We start from the raw sequence: 15,380 nt of genomic DNA, 5'->3' as shown, positions 1-15,380 counted from the left end.
TAAATTTGTTTATACTTTTTTTGGCTAATTGGGTTACCAGTTAATAGAAAGAAAATGCATATAATATCATCAACCATTTAATTTATTCAAAATACAACAAAATAACATACCATCTTTAAGCTCACAGGACCAATTCACTCTGCGAAAGTAATCAAGAACATAACATCGTAAATTACAAAAAAAAAAAAAGGATTCATTGCAAGCTTGTAGATTTATATAAATATAATAACAAAACATGAAAGTTGTTCTAGGTTTTGAAGTTGTATTATCTCATCAATTCTTATAATTTATGAAATGAATTGGATGTCTATCTCGAAGAAAATATTCTCTATAATTCCATAAAGAAATGAAAAAAATTACAATTCTTCAACCCCCCTAACCCATACGAGAAATACTGCTAAGATACATAAATTTCCATAAAAATTGTACAAAAATTATATAAGTGAATATTATAAGAGTTCATTAATGTTTCAGTATAAAAAGTGCAGATTCTATAACAATGAGGCAAACTTCTACTCATTACAAAATTTAATAATCAATTATCAGTCACATTTTGATTCATTCGAGTCCGATAATGAACATCACTGGGGTGTAAAATTATATTCATCATACCTTAAAAAATTCCAATGTGACAAATTTGATCGACACAAAAATACCCAACTGTTTTTTATTACTTGAATAGAGCGATAGCTCTTTTTTTTTATCTAGCGAAAAATAGAATCTCTTTCGCATCTGAAATATGTCGAAACTGTAACGGAAAATCAATGATAAATGCAAATATCAAATTGATACGCTTGTTAAACGATCCTGGTGAAAAAATCGTAAAAATAAAAGAGCTACAAGTTCTATTCTTTGATAACAAGTATGCACACGGGTGTTATACTAGAAAAAAATTTGTTAATTTCGAATATGTTTTACTGGGCTGCTGCAGGAGGAGCTTGTTGTACTGGAGGTGCTAATTTACTGGTAAAGGCCACTACTGTCATGAGCGCAGATTTAAGCACTCCGGGTAAATTTGGCTTAGCCGCTGTAGATTCGAATAGAACTCTCAATTCGCGGAACATGTTTCTCGTGTAAGGGTTCCTTCTTGACGTATACCTCTGGACGAGGAAATGGTAGTAGATGAAGGGTGTCATCAATCTAGCCCTACCTCTGTTAAAAAAAAAATGCATTATAACTTTTTATAATTTCCTTCAGAATTTCTCAAAAAAAATACTCCCTAATAAAATAGTTATTTGAATTACTAGTGCAGAGGGCATTAATCTTTTTCCACAAGTTCTTCTTCTTCAAAATACAAAAACAAGCCACTTTTTCTCTAATTCACAGAATTTTTATTGAAATTAATGGATTACTTCAATAAATATTGTTTAGTGATTTTTGCATTGAAAAATGTTGGTTGGCAGAACTGTTTTCTGTATCACGATTTGACAGATGAATCCTCGACAGGAGAGTTCCAAGTACCAACATATAATAATGAAATATAACCATGAAATTTGTGTTAAACTGAGATATGAATGGCAGAATGAACGGATTTGCCACAGAATTAGAGAAAAGAATGTTTTTGGCAAACTAACTACTAATAAAAAAAAGTAAAATAGTTATTTCTTGTTTCTACTTACAACAATATCAGTAAGATCGAGAAAGGCATCAATATGATTTCGACAAAGGCAACTAATCGTAGAATGTTCAAAGACTGGAATTCTATCAATGAAATCAAGAGCCTAGCGCCCCACCACGAGTTTTGTCCCAGAGTCTGAAAAGAAAAAGAAAGTTGAATATTTAATTTCTTTTAACTATAACACAAACTATTATGATAGCTATGGAAATAATAAATAGAAGTATGTTATCTCAATAAAATATCGTTAAATCTTATTTGAAGTAATAAAGTAGGAAAATTTAAAAATACTTACATCAAGGAGTGTCAAAGAATAGCTTGCAGAATGTAATATGGCAAACAATGCAATCGGCATCAGGACAACTGCTCTTGTTAAGGAAAATATAAATTCAAATAATACAAGAGAACAAACAGATTATTGGTGTGAATGAAATTATTTGTGAAGTCCAAAACAATATCATAATAATAAGAAAATATTAAAGAAACTTCGTATGAAGATTGATATATAAAATTTTCATTTAGCCACAAATTAAGATTTTATTAAAGAAAAGAACCAAAAGAGAAATTTTCACTCTTATTAGTCAATGTAACATTTTCAGCAACTAAGTTTAGGTTAGGTGTCGACTACAAATCTATGAAGCTAGTGTACAAATTTCAATTTGTAGATCTCGATATTTTTGTAGAGTGTGATACATTGTTGAATTCGTAATTTGTTTCCTTATCACCTCATAAGGAAAACCAATATGGCGTCCATAAGAAAAAAAATTGACTATCGCGTCTCTGAAACACTGGAAAACAGAAAAAATCTGAAGACATCATAAGTATATCTACATTGGAAAATAGCTATAAACCAAATTTCGTAAAGTTATCTCCAAAAGCAAATGAGTTATAAAAAAAAAATCTCGATTTTTAGTTTTTTCGAGATATCTCAGGAACCAATGGAGATATTTCAGATGTGTTCACACCAACACACTAATCCCTAAATAACGCAACTTTTTTATAATTCAAGCCACCCTGTATCTCTAACGGTTTTCGATATCCCTGTAGTGCCCCTCTAAATAGTTCTAACCCTGTATAAAATTATTCTGCATAAAATTAGAACTACACGAGACTTTTTCCTAGAATATTCAAACATTTCCAGACTGAAATTAATGATGATCGAAAACATATCATAATTAATTCACGTACTAGTTTTCGTTCATTAACTAATAGCCAACTTGGGATAAGTTGAACTTTGGGCACATATAAATAGTTATAACGATGTCAAAAAAATTGAAAAAGTAATGTTGACTGGCTGGAAGTAATGACAAATCATTTACGCTTGTACACTTTGAAAAAAAATTGAGTAATTAAGTTATCATACAGTTGTATGACCTTGCGTTTTTCCAATAAATCGTTTCTTTCAGAAATATGATCTATTTATTATATTTATATTTATTATTCAGCCTCATTTTCTGAAGGTCGAAAGGTAATCATTTCTTCGATTGCTCTTGATCGAATAACATCTGCTTATACTCAATAATGTAAAAGGATACGTGTTACTGGCTGAACATCATACATAAATATGATGGAGTAAAAAAGATAATGGCAGCTGTCTTCTAGAAGTAACACCGAAAAGAAGTTCCTATTAAACTGGAATTGTGGAATTCTTTGGTGTAACCTCAAAGCACTAACAGCAGCATTGGCGACTAAGGCCTTATTATAGGCACTTTGGGAACTCCTGCAACAAAAATAATCTCATAAATAACAATTAAGAATAAACTCGTAAAAAATAAGTCTTAAAGGTGTACATCTCATTAAATAAAACACTTTTTTCATTTTCCTAGATTCGGTTCAGATGAAAAGGTGAAGAATTTGTTTTTCTTTCATAGCTTCAACATGATCCTTCGGAATGAAATTAATTTTATTGTGAAGTTCTCACCAAGAGGTATTCACATATTCAATTATAATTTTTTTTCTACTTCTAATGGTTATAGCATCACCTATCCATAAAACTGTATGAAAGTGCTAATCCAAAAATCACTCAATCATTTTTTAATGGTAATTTATAATAAAAAAAATTAAAAATTAAAACGTGAAACGATGTGGCAAGTTTTTGAATGAACTAGTTTTAGTTTGTACAAGTATTACACATTATTTTCCCTAATTCACTGAATTTTTATTGAAATTAATGAAGTATTTCCATGAATATCGTTTAGTAATTTAAAAATGTTGGTTGGCAGAACTGTTTTCTGAATCACAAGTTTGACAGATAATAGAAAAACCCGTGACAGGAAAGTTCCGAGTACCAACCTATAATAATGAAATATAACCATGAAATCTGTGTGAAACTGAGATATTACCTTTCTACAAGGTATGACAAAATGAACGGATTTGCCACAGAATTAGAGAAAGTAATAATTTTTTACTTGAGCCGAATCGGGAAAAATGGTGAATGAAAAAGTGATTTATTTGATGAAAATAATTTACAGTTATGTATTAGGCCAATTGAAAAGTCCCCGGTCTGATGCACAGATGGCGGTGATGTATTAAATCCATATGATTTTTAGTTAGTACCAACCTTCAAACTATACGTGTCAAAATTTGACAACAGTCCGACCATTAGCATTGTGAGTGTAGCTACTTTTGTTATTTGAAAAAGGATGAAAAAAAAATTCGTGTGCTGATAAAATATTGCTTTTTGAAGGAAAAAAATACAGTTGAAGCAGAATCTTGGCTTGATAAAGAGTTTCCGGGGTCTGCATCAGGAAAATTAACCATCATTGATTGGTATGCTAAGTTTAAACGTGGTGAAATGAGCACTGAAGACGGCGAACGCAGTGAACGCCCAAAAAAAGCTGTAACCGACGAAAAAATCAAAAAAGTTCACAAAATAATTTTGAATGACCGTAGAGTGAAGTTGATCAAGATAGCAGACATTGTGAAGATATCATCTGAACGTGTACATCATATCATTCACGAATATTTGTACATGAGAAAGTTGTGTGCAAAATGGTTGCCGCGCGGGCTCACAAACGATCAAAAGCAACAACGTGTTAATGATTCTGAGCAGTGTTTGAAGCTGTTTAAGTGCAATAAACCTGAATTTTTGCGTCGATATGTGACAATGGATGAAACATGGTTTCGTCATTTCACTCCGGAGTCCAATTGACAGTCAGCTGAATGGACTGCACGCGATGAACCGAATCCAAAGCGAGGAAAAACACAACAGTCAGCTGGCAAGGTTATGGCATCATTATTCTGGGATGCGCAAGGCATAATATTAATTGATTACCTCCAAGAGGGCCAGACCATCGACGTCGATTATTATATAGCGTTATTGGATTGTGTGAAGGTTGAAATCATTAAAAAACGACCCATTTAAGGAAAAAAAGTGCTGTTTCATCAAGACAATTCGCCGTGTCACAAATCAATGAAAACAATGGCAACATTGCATGAATTGGGCTTCGAATTGCTTCTGCATCCACCGTATTCGCCAGATCTGGCGCCCAGCGACTTTTTCCTGTTCTCAGACCTCGCTGGAAAGAAATTTAGCGCCAATGAAAAAGTAATCGCCGAAACTGAGGCCTATTTTGAAGCGAAAGACAAATCGTACTAGAAAAATGGTATCGAAAAGCTGGAAGATCGCTATAATCGCTGTATCGCCCTCGAAGGCAACTATGTTGAATAATAAAATCGAATTTTGCCAAAAAAAAAATATGTTTTACCATAGTATAAGGTTTTACTATGGTAGAACGGGGACTTTCAATTGGCCTGTTAGATCAGTGTTTTGCGATTATAATAAACATTCGAATCGTCGGCATATTCAACCCATTTTCATATTAATATTCTTCCTGTGGGAATTATCTCACAGAAATATTAGACACTGAAAAATCGTTTTCAGTTTAATTCGGTTTATAATGAAAATTCGTGCGAAATTTTGAAATGTGTTCTCACAACCATTGATATGATTATGAAGAACCAGATAACCGGAAAATTATGAATTTTCAGATATGAAATGTGAATATGAATATTCATAACCTTGGGATGTTAGCCTATAAACAAAAATATAAAATAAACTGTTCAGTGCGTTATAAGCAGGACATCGAATGTGAATGAAGAACTTTCTCTGCTTATTGTGTAATGACTTTCTATTTAGATTGAATCAAACGGAGTTGAATATACCATCTTAAAATTTCTCAGAAACCTTTCGCCAAAGATCAAATAAGAACAACTTGGAGAAATGAAATTTACTATACTTTGCGTTCCATCTACTATCTAGTACTTAACTCATTTATAACTAACGTAAAGAACTTTGAATTACGAACATAATTTGGTTTATTTTTTCCAATAATAAGTATTTGGAAAAAACCTAGAACACAAGATAAGAACAACATGAAACCATATTGAATTTATTATGATACCTTTACATGTTTTGGGTTTGCTAATTATTTTTGGATTTTTTAGTTGCTCGATTTTTAGCATTTAGCAGACAATTTTAAACTGGTTCCTGATTACAATATTTCATATATGAATAATCGAATATAACAGCCTAACTTTTTAAAAAATTTACGCATATATTTTATATGAAAACAACTACTGATTATGGATGTGAATAACCTTCGTGAGAAATTTTAGGGCATTTCTGTAGAACCAATAGCATTCAACTTAAAAGTTCCTAGTAAGTAATTGAAGAACCAACAAATATACTAAAACGCTAAATAGGTATATAATTGTAAGCAATTATCGCAAAAACTCAATTAATTCTCACGTCACAATGTTTTTCAAGGATGATAGACCAATTTATATAAAATATATAATTTTTCTATTAAAACATTGAATTTTTTTAATGGCAAGGCTTGCAATGGTACGCTCTTCACGCGTAAAATTATTATTATTACCACATAATATATGAATTAAACAAACATGGATGAATATTATTCCATTAGACAAATAATTCAAAATCTACATCAAAGTCTAATTAGATTTTAGTTATCCTGGTTGAATTGACTTTTTATTCTCGATTTGTGTTATAGGTTGTTGAGTTCATTATTGAATTGAAATTTGTGATAGAGAAGCTTACATCGAGAGAAGTAAAAAGAAAAAACAATTATATACAACTATTTTTCGCAATAATTTTTATTTCTCTATTTTTCGCTCTTAGAAATCATGATTTTTTTAAAAATGTCACTCAATTAGAAGCGAATATATAAATTTGAATGAAAAAATGTTTCTCTAGTGATTTAGAAGTCATATAAGTTGTTTATTTGGATGATACCTAAACTGAATTCTAGAGGAAAAAATGTTTTTCAAAAGAGAACATATTAATTATATAAGAAAAATTCGCTAATATTTGAATAAGAAGGTGGAGTATTTCTTGAAATAAATTGAGAATAAAAATGAAACATGCAGAAAAAATCAAAGATAAATAGGTACAGATAAATTAGACCAAATCAGAATAAATCTAATAATATTTTTGAGCAAAAATTTGTCCCCCTTGAACATTAGAAAATTGATTTTCAAATTACTTTGTGAAAGTGATCATAAACTCACCCAAATATTGGAATGAAATATCCTAAGGTGAAGATTATTATGGACATTCGTATGGCCCATAGCGCACAATCAATTTTGTGGGTTAAAATATGCACTTTTAGGGCATCTAGATTAGCTCCTCTCCTGTTGGTCGTATCGGACGAAGCAGCATCATCACCCATTTTAATTAAAGAAAATTTATTATTATAGGGCGCAAAGTTCGAACTTCAACCAATGCTTTTTTTTACCAGCTCACTAAAAGAAAGCTAACTGTTGTACTTAAAAATAAAATCAAACGGTTTAATTGAATGAAAATTCCAACAAAAGAGTGTGTTATCCCCAATAATTTATCAACAGTAAACGACTGAATTGATCACTCACAATTCGGATAATTTACTTTGAATGACAATATAATTATGTTGACATGTGACACGACATTTTGACAATGTTAAAATTTCCCCTTTTTAGAACATACAACTACTGAACAACTGAACTAATAAGCGATTCAGTTACCTCTTATATGGTTAATTTTTTGCAGTTAATATTATTTTTTATAAAAAATGGGATTTCAAATTTGCTCAGTATTCCTAAACTGAGATTTAATATGTGTTTGGTTACTTTTAAAATATCTAGTTTATAAGGTCTTCATCAGATGTTACATATCTCTGATTATTGTCTGATTATTAGAAGTTTTGAACTTAGAATTTCCAATATCAAATCAAATAGAAAAATTTAGCAGAAAAATATCAATATATATCACGTATTCTGTGTATTATGTCATAGACACACACACGTCAAATATAGTTACCTTCCATTATAGACAAGTCTATGATCTTTTAGTCCCTTTTCTCAACAGCGTTACGACGTTCCCGTTAATACATTAAAATGGCGAATCCAATTTCGAAAAAACGAAAGGTAAAGCTTTTTTAATTGGAATATATTTTGCTTTCTAGATAAATTAATTTAAATTATTTATCGCTTATTGATTCAAGTTATGAAATGTAAAGAGATATAAATTTAATCTTAACCTTCGTGTAACCACATGGTCGATAAGTCAAACATGAATTAACAGCATTTTATATTTATTTTCAGTTCGTTGGAGACGGCGTCTTCAAAGCTGAATTGAATGAGTTCTTAACTCGTGAATTGTCTGAAGATGGATACTCTGGCGTCGAAGTCAGAGTTACTCCTCTCAAGACTGAGATCATTATTATGGCTACCAGAACCGACAGAGTTCTTGGAGACAAAAACAGAAGAATTCGGGAGTTAACATCAGTCGTTCAAAAAAGGTTCAACTTCGCCGAAGGAGCTGTTGTACTTTATGTTGAAAAGGTTGCCGTTAGAGGATTATGCGCCATAGCACAAGCAGAATCCCTTAGATTCAAACTCATTGGTGGTTTGGCAGTTCGAAGGGCTTGTTATGGTGTTCTTCGTTACATTATGGAATGTGGGGCTCAAGGTATCTATTTTGTCAATTCACTCTCAGAAATGTATTTGTATGGAACATTCTTTTTAATGAATTTTCCTTCTAGGATGTGAAGTTGTGGTTTCCGGAAAATTGAGGGGACAGCGTGCGAAAAGCATGAAATTCGTAGATGGACTGATGGTGCATTCGGGAGACCCATGCAATGACTATGTTGACACAGCGACTCGTCACGTACTTCTCAGACAAGGTGTATTGGGAATTAAGGTATGTTCTAATCACTTATTATTTTACAAGTTGATTGTTGATCATGAAGTAAGCACAATCAAAAATGTATGCAAAAAGTTTTATTTTATTCCATAATGAATTTCTATCAAGTAAAAACCAAATCTATTTGATATTAAAATTGATATTTTTGCAGGTAAAAATTATGCTTCCTTGGGATCCTACTGGCAAGAACGGACCTAAGAAACAGTTGCCCGACAACGTTAACGTTGTTGAGCCTAAAGAAGAGGTATTACCAGCAAGTCCCAGCAGTGAAATTAAACCTGCTGTACCTACCTTACCTGCTGTAGGAGCTCTAGGAGAGATGTAATTATTTTATATTAAAAAAATAAAAATTGAAAAACTAGTTACTCTTATTTAAACCATCACATTATAAACATGATTTATTTCTGGAAAAGCTATTTGAAATAGCCAGTAGCGAATTGAAGAAATGATTTCCCATTTCAAAAAATTGGGTGATATTTTCCAGTTATGAAATAAGTTTTATTTCTGTTAAGTTGCATTCAAAACATGTTTTGAGCGTGATTGGCAACCCTGTTCAATTAATTTGTAATAGAGAAGAAAAAATGATTAAAATATATGAAAACAATTTTTGGTTTCTTGTAATATTTGAATTTATATGTTTTGAAATCAAAAATTTAAATATCCTGAAAATTCGTAAAAACTATTTCTGTTTTTTATACTAGACATTTTCTCATAACCTCACATCCTTGAAAATTGACATTTCAAATTGGTTTACATCCTTTTAATTCTCATGTTTGGAACAATATTGTTTTATTGAGCAAAATGATTCACTAAAATGGACGACTATAAGTTTCTTTTCAAAGTTGTACTCGTGGGAAATGCAGGAGTTGGAAAAACTTGTCTTGTTCGGAGGTTTACTCAGGGATTGTTTCCTCCAGGTCAAGGGGCAACTATTGGGGTCGATTTCATGATAAAAACGGTGGAAGTGGATAATGAAAAAGTCAAAGTATGAATTGAATATAATAAATTTGTTTCATGAGATTTTTAAATTATACATTTTAGTTACAAATATGGGATACTGCTGGTCAAGAAAGATTCCGATCTATCACTCAAAGTTATTATAGATCAGCCCATGCCTTGATTCTAGTTTATGATATATCTTGCCAGCCTACATTTGACTGTTTACCAGATTGGCTACGAGAAATAGAAGAGTTTGCTAGTAGTAAAGTACTTAGGGTATTAGTTGGTAAGTAATGGATACATTATGTTTCTTTGCTAATTGACACTTAACATTCTGTTTTCTTCAGGTAATAAAATTGATAGAGAAGACAGGGAAATTCCAACTCATGTTGGAGAAGAATTCGCTGAGAGGAACAATATGTACTTTTTAGAGACTTCAGCTAAAGAGGCTGAAAACGTTGAAACATTATTCATCCAAATTGCAACTGACTTGATCAAGGTAGGTTTATATTACCATTGTATAATTATGTTCTTTATAATTGATGTTACATTTCATATTTTTTGTTTATCAACCGAAATTTTTAAAAAACTCGCATATTTTTCCTTCGATTTCAGCAAGCTAGAAATAGGGATGTTCCTAAATATGATGGTACTACCATAATTGAAGACAGCACAACTTCTGTTGGGGAATCAAATTGCTGTAGTAAACTGCAATAATAGTAAATCTCTCAAAAACTTCTTTACTGAGTTGAAAGCTTTAATGTATTTGTACTTAATTTTATATCAACTCATTATTTATGTATCAAATTTACGAACTAAAAACCTTCTCATATGATAATGACACTATTTCGGTTGACTGCTCTTGAGACTGATTTGGAGCATTTATTCGTATTACTATCCTCATATGTGATCTCTTTCAACATGCTTTATTAGAAGTATTGTTGTATTAAGTATATTGTTTTTGATTTGCTTTGAACATATTTTGTTCATGGAACGACAGATGTATTATTATTAAATCGAATTGTATTGAAGAATCAATTCTAGTTCTTTTATATTTACTATGACGCTGGTTGTTATATTTGTTTATTCTTATTTTATATAACGATATTATCCAGGAGCATATGAACTTGCAAGATTGAATTTTATCAAGAACTTGATATTTCTTATTTTTTCCAAGGTGTAAATGTTTTTTTTTTTTTGAATAGTATAGTCTGCCTTCGTAGCTCCAAAAATATACTAGATGAACTATCTGAACAATATATGTATGTGTCCTAATGATTCCCAAGTAAAAGTGGATTGTTTTTATTGATTGAAGCTTTACTCTTCAATATGATGCCTTTTGTTGAAAGTTTTATTTGTACTTATAGTCACTATTTTTGTCTGTTAACTGAGGTTTTAGATATTTTCTTTTTTTATTGGATTTTCTCTAGAACCCCATTTTAAATGTTGATTTAATTATTTGTTGTTATGTGTAGTAAATAATATGGCAGCTTTTATCTATATAATTGTGGTGGAGGTATAGTTCAATCTTTAATATTGTAAATTTCTTTGTTGTATTTCATATTGCCAAAGATAATGAGCATTGTAATAAAATATTGAAAATTAAAACCATATCAATTCATTACGATTTTAGTTTTTTAAAGTATCTACTGTTTGCCTCGTCCTCCAAATACAGTCATAATTCTATAAGCAAATAATTAACTTTAAATAAATTATCGTAGATGGGCCTTTCTCTTGTTTGGTAACATGTTCGAAGAAAAATTAATATAATGAAAAATATCAGGTTTTCTACCTTTTTGTGCAGGTAAATAAAAAGAATTTTTAATTTTTAAAATTTTTTTTTCAAACTTAACAATTCGTATGATAAGTATTCGTACCTAATGCCTTATATCTATATATTCTCCTCTTCAAATTTCACAAGGTTTCTCCAAATCTTTCAACCCCAATCAATTTATTGGTGAAATCAAATAATTTTTGTTGCAATTCTTCACCTTTTGCTAGTTCACTTGTTGGAAATATTTTGCAGTTATTAATATAGGTCCCACCTTTTCCTTCTAGGTCTGAAGATAAACAAGCATGAACTATTGGTATAGCTCCTTGTTCTGGTGTCTGTAAATAAAGATATTTAATTTTTATAAACTGTCATAATGCGGGCCACACACTATCAGGTAGGCCTGTCAGGTATATCTGATAGTGTGTGGCCGGCCTAAGACGATATTTTCTAGAATATGCTGACCTTGAACATCAAATTAGGCAACCAAGGTGCTAGGTTCTTCAGATTTGTACCATCAAATAGTTCAGTATTTACAATTCCGGGATGTATGGAATGTAATTGAACATGATAACCATTTCTTTTGCATAATGCATCAAGGTAGTTTGTGAAGAGTATTTGTGCTAATTTTGACTGGGCATAAGCTTCTGAAGAAATATATCTTGACCTATAAACAAATTGTCAACAGATATAAAAACTGAGATACTTTTAATTTGTACAATTTTCGAAAAAAATGCTTGGTAAAGCCAAGACAGAAAAAATCTCACCTATAGTTTATATCCTCAAAATTTATGTCGCCTGCTAAATGAGCACATGAAGACACATTCACAATCCTACTGTTACATTTTTCATCTCCTGCTTTTTTTAAAGAATCAAATAATAAATGAGTCAAGAAAAAGTGTCCGAGGTAGTTAGTAGCAAACTGTGATTCATATCCATCTCTTGTTTCTATTCGGGGTCCAAACATTATTCCAGCTAAAATATTAAACATTTTTTTTTAAATTTCTTTCCTTTTTCGTAATTATAATAATATATGGCACTGAAGCACTGTAACTCACCATTATTGATCAAATAATTGATTTTAGGATATTTTTTAGTCACTTCAGCAGCAAAATTTCTAACTGAGTCTAAATAACTAATGTCTAACTGAATTGGGTCAATATTTCCTGTATTTATCTCTTCGTCTCTGTATTTCTTTAGCATCATTTCGGCAGACTGAATATTTCTGCAACCTGAAAACATAATATTCCTTATTCTCTCTATCTGACAAATTTTTTACATGTTCTCTTGAAAAAGTTCAAGATAAAATTGCAGGCGACTTTTAGTGACTTTATCTCTCTTATTTTGAAGGATATTGCCGATATTTCGGTTTCCTATGGCTTTCAAGTTTCCCGCTGTCGCTTCTTTGAAAATAAGACCATTTCATGATATAGCGCCACCAACGGAAAGAAAGGGAAGTATCGGCAATCTAGAGTTCATGTCGCCTGAATTATCTAATCAGCATTATTTCTAAACATCTTAAACTCACCAATAACAACAGTTATATCACATTTCATGAGCATTTTGACGACTTCAGCTCCAATGCCTCTAGCACCTCCAGTTATAACTGCTATTTTCCCTGGTTGTGGTAGCAATTCTAAAACCAATATTGTTAGTGCCTGTAGATATTTTATTATGCTTTTAATATTTGATTAGATCATTTTAATACCTTCTCTTGATCCATTAATGTAGAAAATATTTGGAATATTAAATATTGTCTTTTATTTTTGCTTTTGCGATAATTGAATTTCCAAACTGCTAACAATAGAAGTAGATTTACACTACAAAATACTACATGACCAATTTTTAAGTATTTCCACGCTAGAAAATGGAATGTGTCCTTTTTTGTAATTTGTTTTTTTACAGTTTCTAATCATTATTGTCTATTGAATAAATTTTTAGAGGTCAGAGCTTTATTTAGAATGGACTAGGCTTATAATAATTTTGCGAATAGTTCCTAACAATTCCCGATTATATGTGAGAATAGGGAATAATTAAAATATTCAATATGAGCGAATGCGGTCCTGTCTAAATGATAGCTTTGATTGCATAATTTCGATTTGGAATGTTGGGAACATTGTATTATGAAATTTGCAAACTGACATTTCTGTCACAAAATCTTAATGCATTAATCAATAAATGCATTCTAGAACTAGAGGTTAAAGTCAAAATCATTATTCAAATAAAACAGGATTTACTTCCTTTGAGGTACTTTACCTGTTTTATTACTCCGATGCATCAGCCAGTCCTGCATTAAAGCTCGAGAACCCATTGCGTTGTATATCATTTCATATTTTGCTTCAGCCATAATCAGATCCATTGGTTTTTTCGATCTTACTATTGCAATAATAGTAGCAATTACCACCACGAGACACCCACATAATATAATCATTTTCAACGATTTGTTTAAAAAACTAGATTGTAAAACATTTAAAAAATAGATCGAAAACTGAAATTCCAACTCATCTGTCTACTGAGATACGTCGTTGACTTTCACTACAAGAAACTTTCTCCTTTAATGCTTGGGTTGTTTTCAAGCTTGATCGAGACAATTAAATTACGAATCACCTACTCGATTCCGCTGATATTCTTTATGTGGGATTTAAGCAATAGGAATTCTTGATATAATAAAATATCGATTGTGATTATAGTGTGAAGGTTGAAAATAAGTATTTGAAGCGACTTGTATATTTTGTCATCTTCAAAAGTGAAATTAGGACTTCAAACAATTGTCCAAGAAGAATAAAACCTGTTTTAGACGAAACATTCCTACGAACTTCTTTGAACGCCGAAATTTATAGTTTTAAATTTACTTCTATATTTGAATAGTGAATATCTAAACCTGTTATGAGTAAGCAAATAATAAGTTTGCATTGCTAACATTCTTCAACATTGAATTGTATGTTTAATCTTCACACCTTTCTTGAAAAAATGACAGTTGTGTAGAATTCACGATGTTTATCAATAAGAAAAACGCTACAAAATTTTCCTTTCATCACTGCTTTTCTGAGGAAAATGAATCTGAAAGGACAGAAAAACCGGAAAAATAATCTTTTCGACCCAATTTAATGTGAAAAGTTCTTGTAACAGGCCAATTGAAAAGTCCCCGGTCAACCATAGTAAAACACATATTTTTAGCAAAATTCGATTTTTTTATTCAACATAGTTGCCTTCGAGAGCGATACAGCGATTATAGCTATCTTTCAACTTTTCGACACCATTTTTGTAATACGATTTGTCTTTCGCTTCAAAATAGGCCTCAGTTTCGGCGATTACTTCTTCATTGGCGCTTAATTTCTTTCCAGCGAGCATTCTTTTGAGGTCTGTGAACAGGAAAAAGTCGCTGGGGGCCAGATCTGGCGAATATGGTGGATGCGAAGCAATTCAAAGCCCAATTTATGCAATATTGCCATTGTTTTCGTTGATTTGTGACGGCGCATTGTCTTGATGAAACAGCACCTTTTTTTTCTTCCAATGGGGCTGTTTTTTAACGATTTCATCCTTTAAAAGATCCAATAACGCTATATAATAATCGCTGTTGATGGTCTGGCACATTTGTAGGTAGGTAATCAATGAATATTATACCTTGCGCATCCCAGAATATTGATGCCATAACCTTGCCAGCTGATTGTTTTGTTGTTTACATACTAATCAATGATGGTTGATTTTCCTGATGTAGACCCCGGAAAATCTTCATCAAGCCAAGATTTTGCTTCAAAATTTTAATTAAACACAGTCTAGAGTCCAGACCCAAATCAGTAGGGTGGAAAAAGAACACAATATTGAAAAAAATGTTAACTCTTGAATTAGAC

General features: G+C 31.3%; 4 protein-coding genes across 4 annotated transcripts; 2 read left to right on the top strand and 2 right to left on the bottom strand.

Annotated features, from left to right (window-relative positions):
• Positions 1-64: 64 nt before the first annotated feature.
• Positions 65-7,549, bottom strand: LOC123683874 (Krueppel homolog 2). The gene is made up of 5 exons (XM_045622848.1): positions 7,148-7,549; positions 3,151-3,335; positions 1,911-1,978; positions 1,620-1,753; positions 65-1,152 (listed from the first exon to the last, which is right to left on the bottom strand). Exons 1-5 carry the CDS (start codon positions 7,306-7,308, stop codon positions 915-917), a joined length of 786 nt encoding a protein of 261 aa, XP_045478804.1. The 5' UTR covers positions 7,309-7,549; the 3' UTR covers positions 65-914.
• A 334-nt stretch (positions 7,550-7,883) lies between these two features.
• Positions 7,884-9,171, top strand: LOC123683875 (40S ribosomal protein S3). Its single transcript, XM_045622850.1, has 4 exons — positions 7,884-8,041; positions 8,219-8,585; positions 8,659-8,816; positions 8,971-9,171. Exons 1-4 carry the CDS (start codon positions 8,012-8,014, stop codon positions 9,142-9,144), a joined length of 729 nt encoding a protein of 242 aa, XP_045478806.1. The 5' UTR covers positions 7,884-8,011; the 3' UTR covers positions 9,145-9,171.
• A 357-nt stretch (positions 9,172-9,528) lies between these two features.
• LOC123683876 (ras-related protein Rab-30) lies at positions 9,529-11,379 on the top strand. Its single transcript, XM_045622851.1, has 4 exons — positions 9,529-9,804; positions 9,861-10,044; positions 10,106-10,257; positions 10,374-11,379. The coding sequence occupies exons 1-4, from the start codon at positions 9,634-9,636 to the stop codon at positions 10,473-10,475; spliced, it is 609 nt and encodes a 202-aa protein (XP_045478807.1). The 5' UTR covers positions 9,529-9,633; the 3' UTR covers positions 10,476-11,379.
• Positions 11,380-11,576: 197 nt separating this feature from the next.
• Positions 11,577-14,192, bottom strand: LOC123683873 (dehydrogenase/reductase SDR family member on chromosome X). Its single transcript, XM_045622847.1, has 6 exons — positions 13,786-14,192; positions 13,058-13,165; positions 12,588-12,761; positions 12,297-12,504; positions 11,995-12,196; positions 11,577-11,867 (listed from the first exon to the last, which is right to left on the bottom strand). The coding sequence occupies exons 1-6, from the start codon at positions 13,958-13,960 to the stop codon at positions 11,673-11,675; spliced, it is 1,062 nt and encodes a 353-aa protein (XP_045478803.1). The 5' UTR covers positions 13,961-14,192; the 3' UTR covers positions 11,577-11,672.
• Positions 14,193-15,380: the final 1,188 nt, after the last annotated feature.

The sequence above is a fragment of the Harmonia axyridis genome, chromosome 7 (genome assembly GCF_914767665.1).
Source record: "Harmonia axyridis chromosome 7, icHarAxyr1.1, whole genome shotgun sequence".
Lineage (NCBI taxonomy): Eukaryota > Metazoa > Arthropoda > Insecta > Coleoptera > Coccinellidae > Harmonia > Harmonia axyridis.
This window is presented reverse-complemented; position numbering and strand designations above follow the sequence as displayed.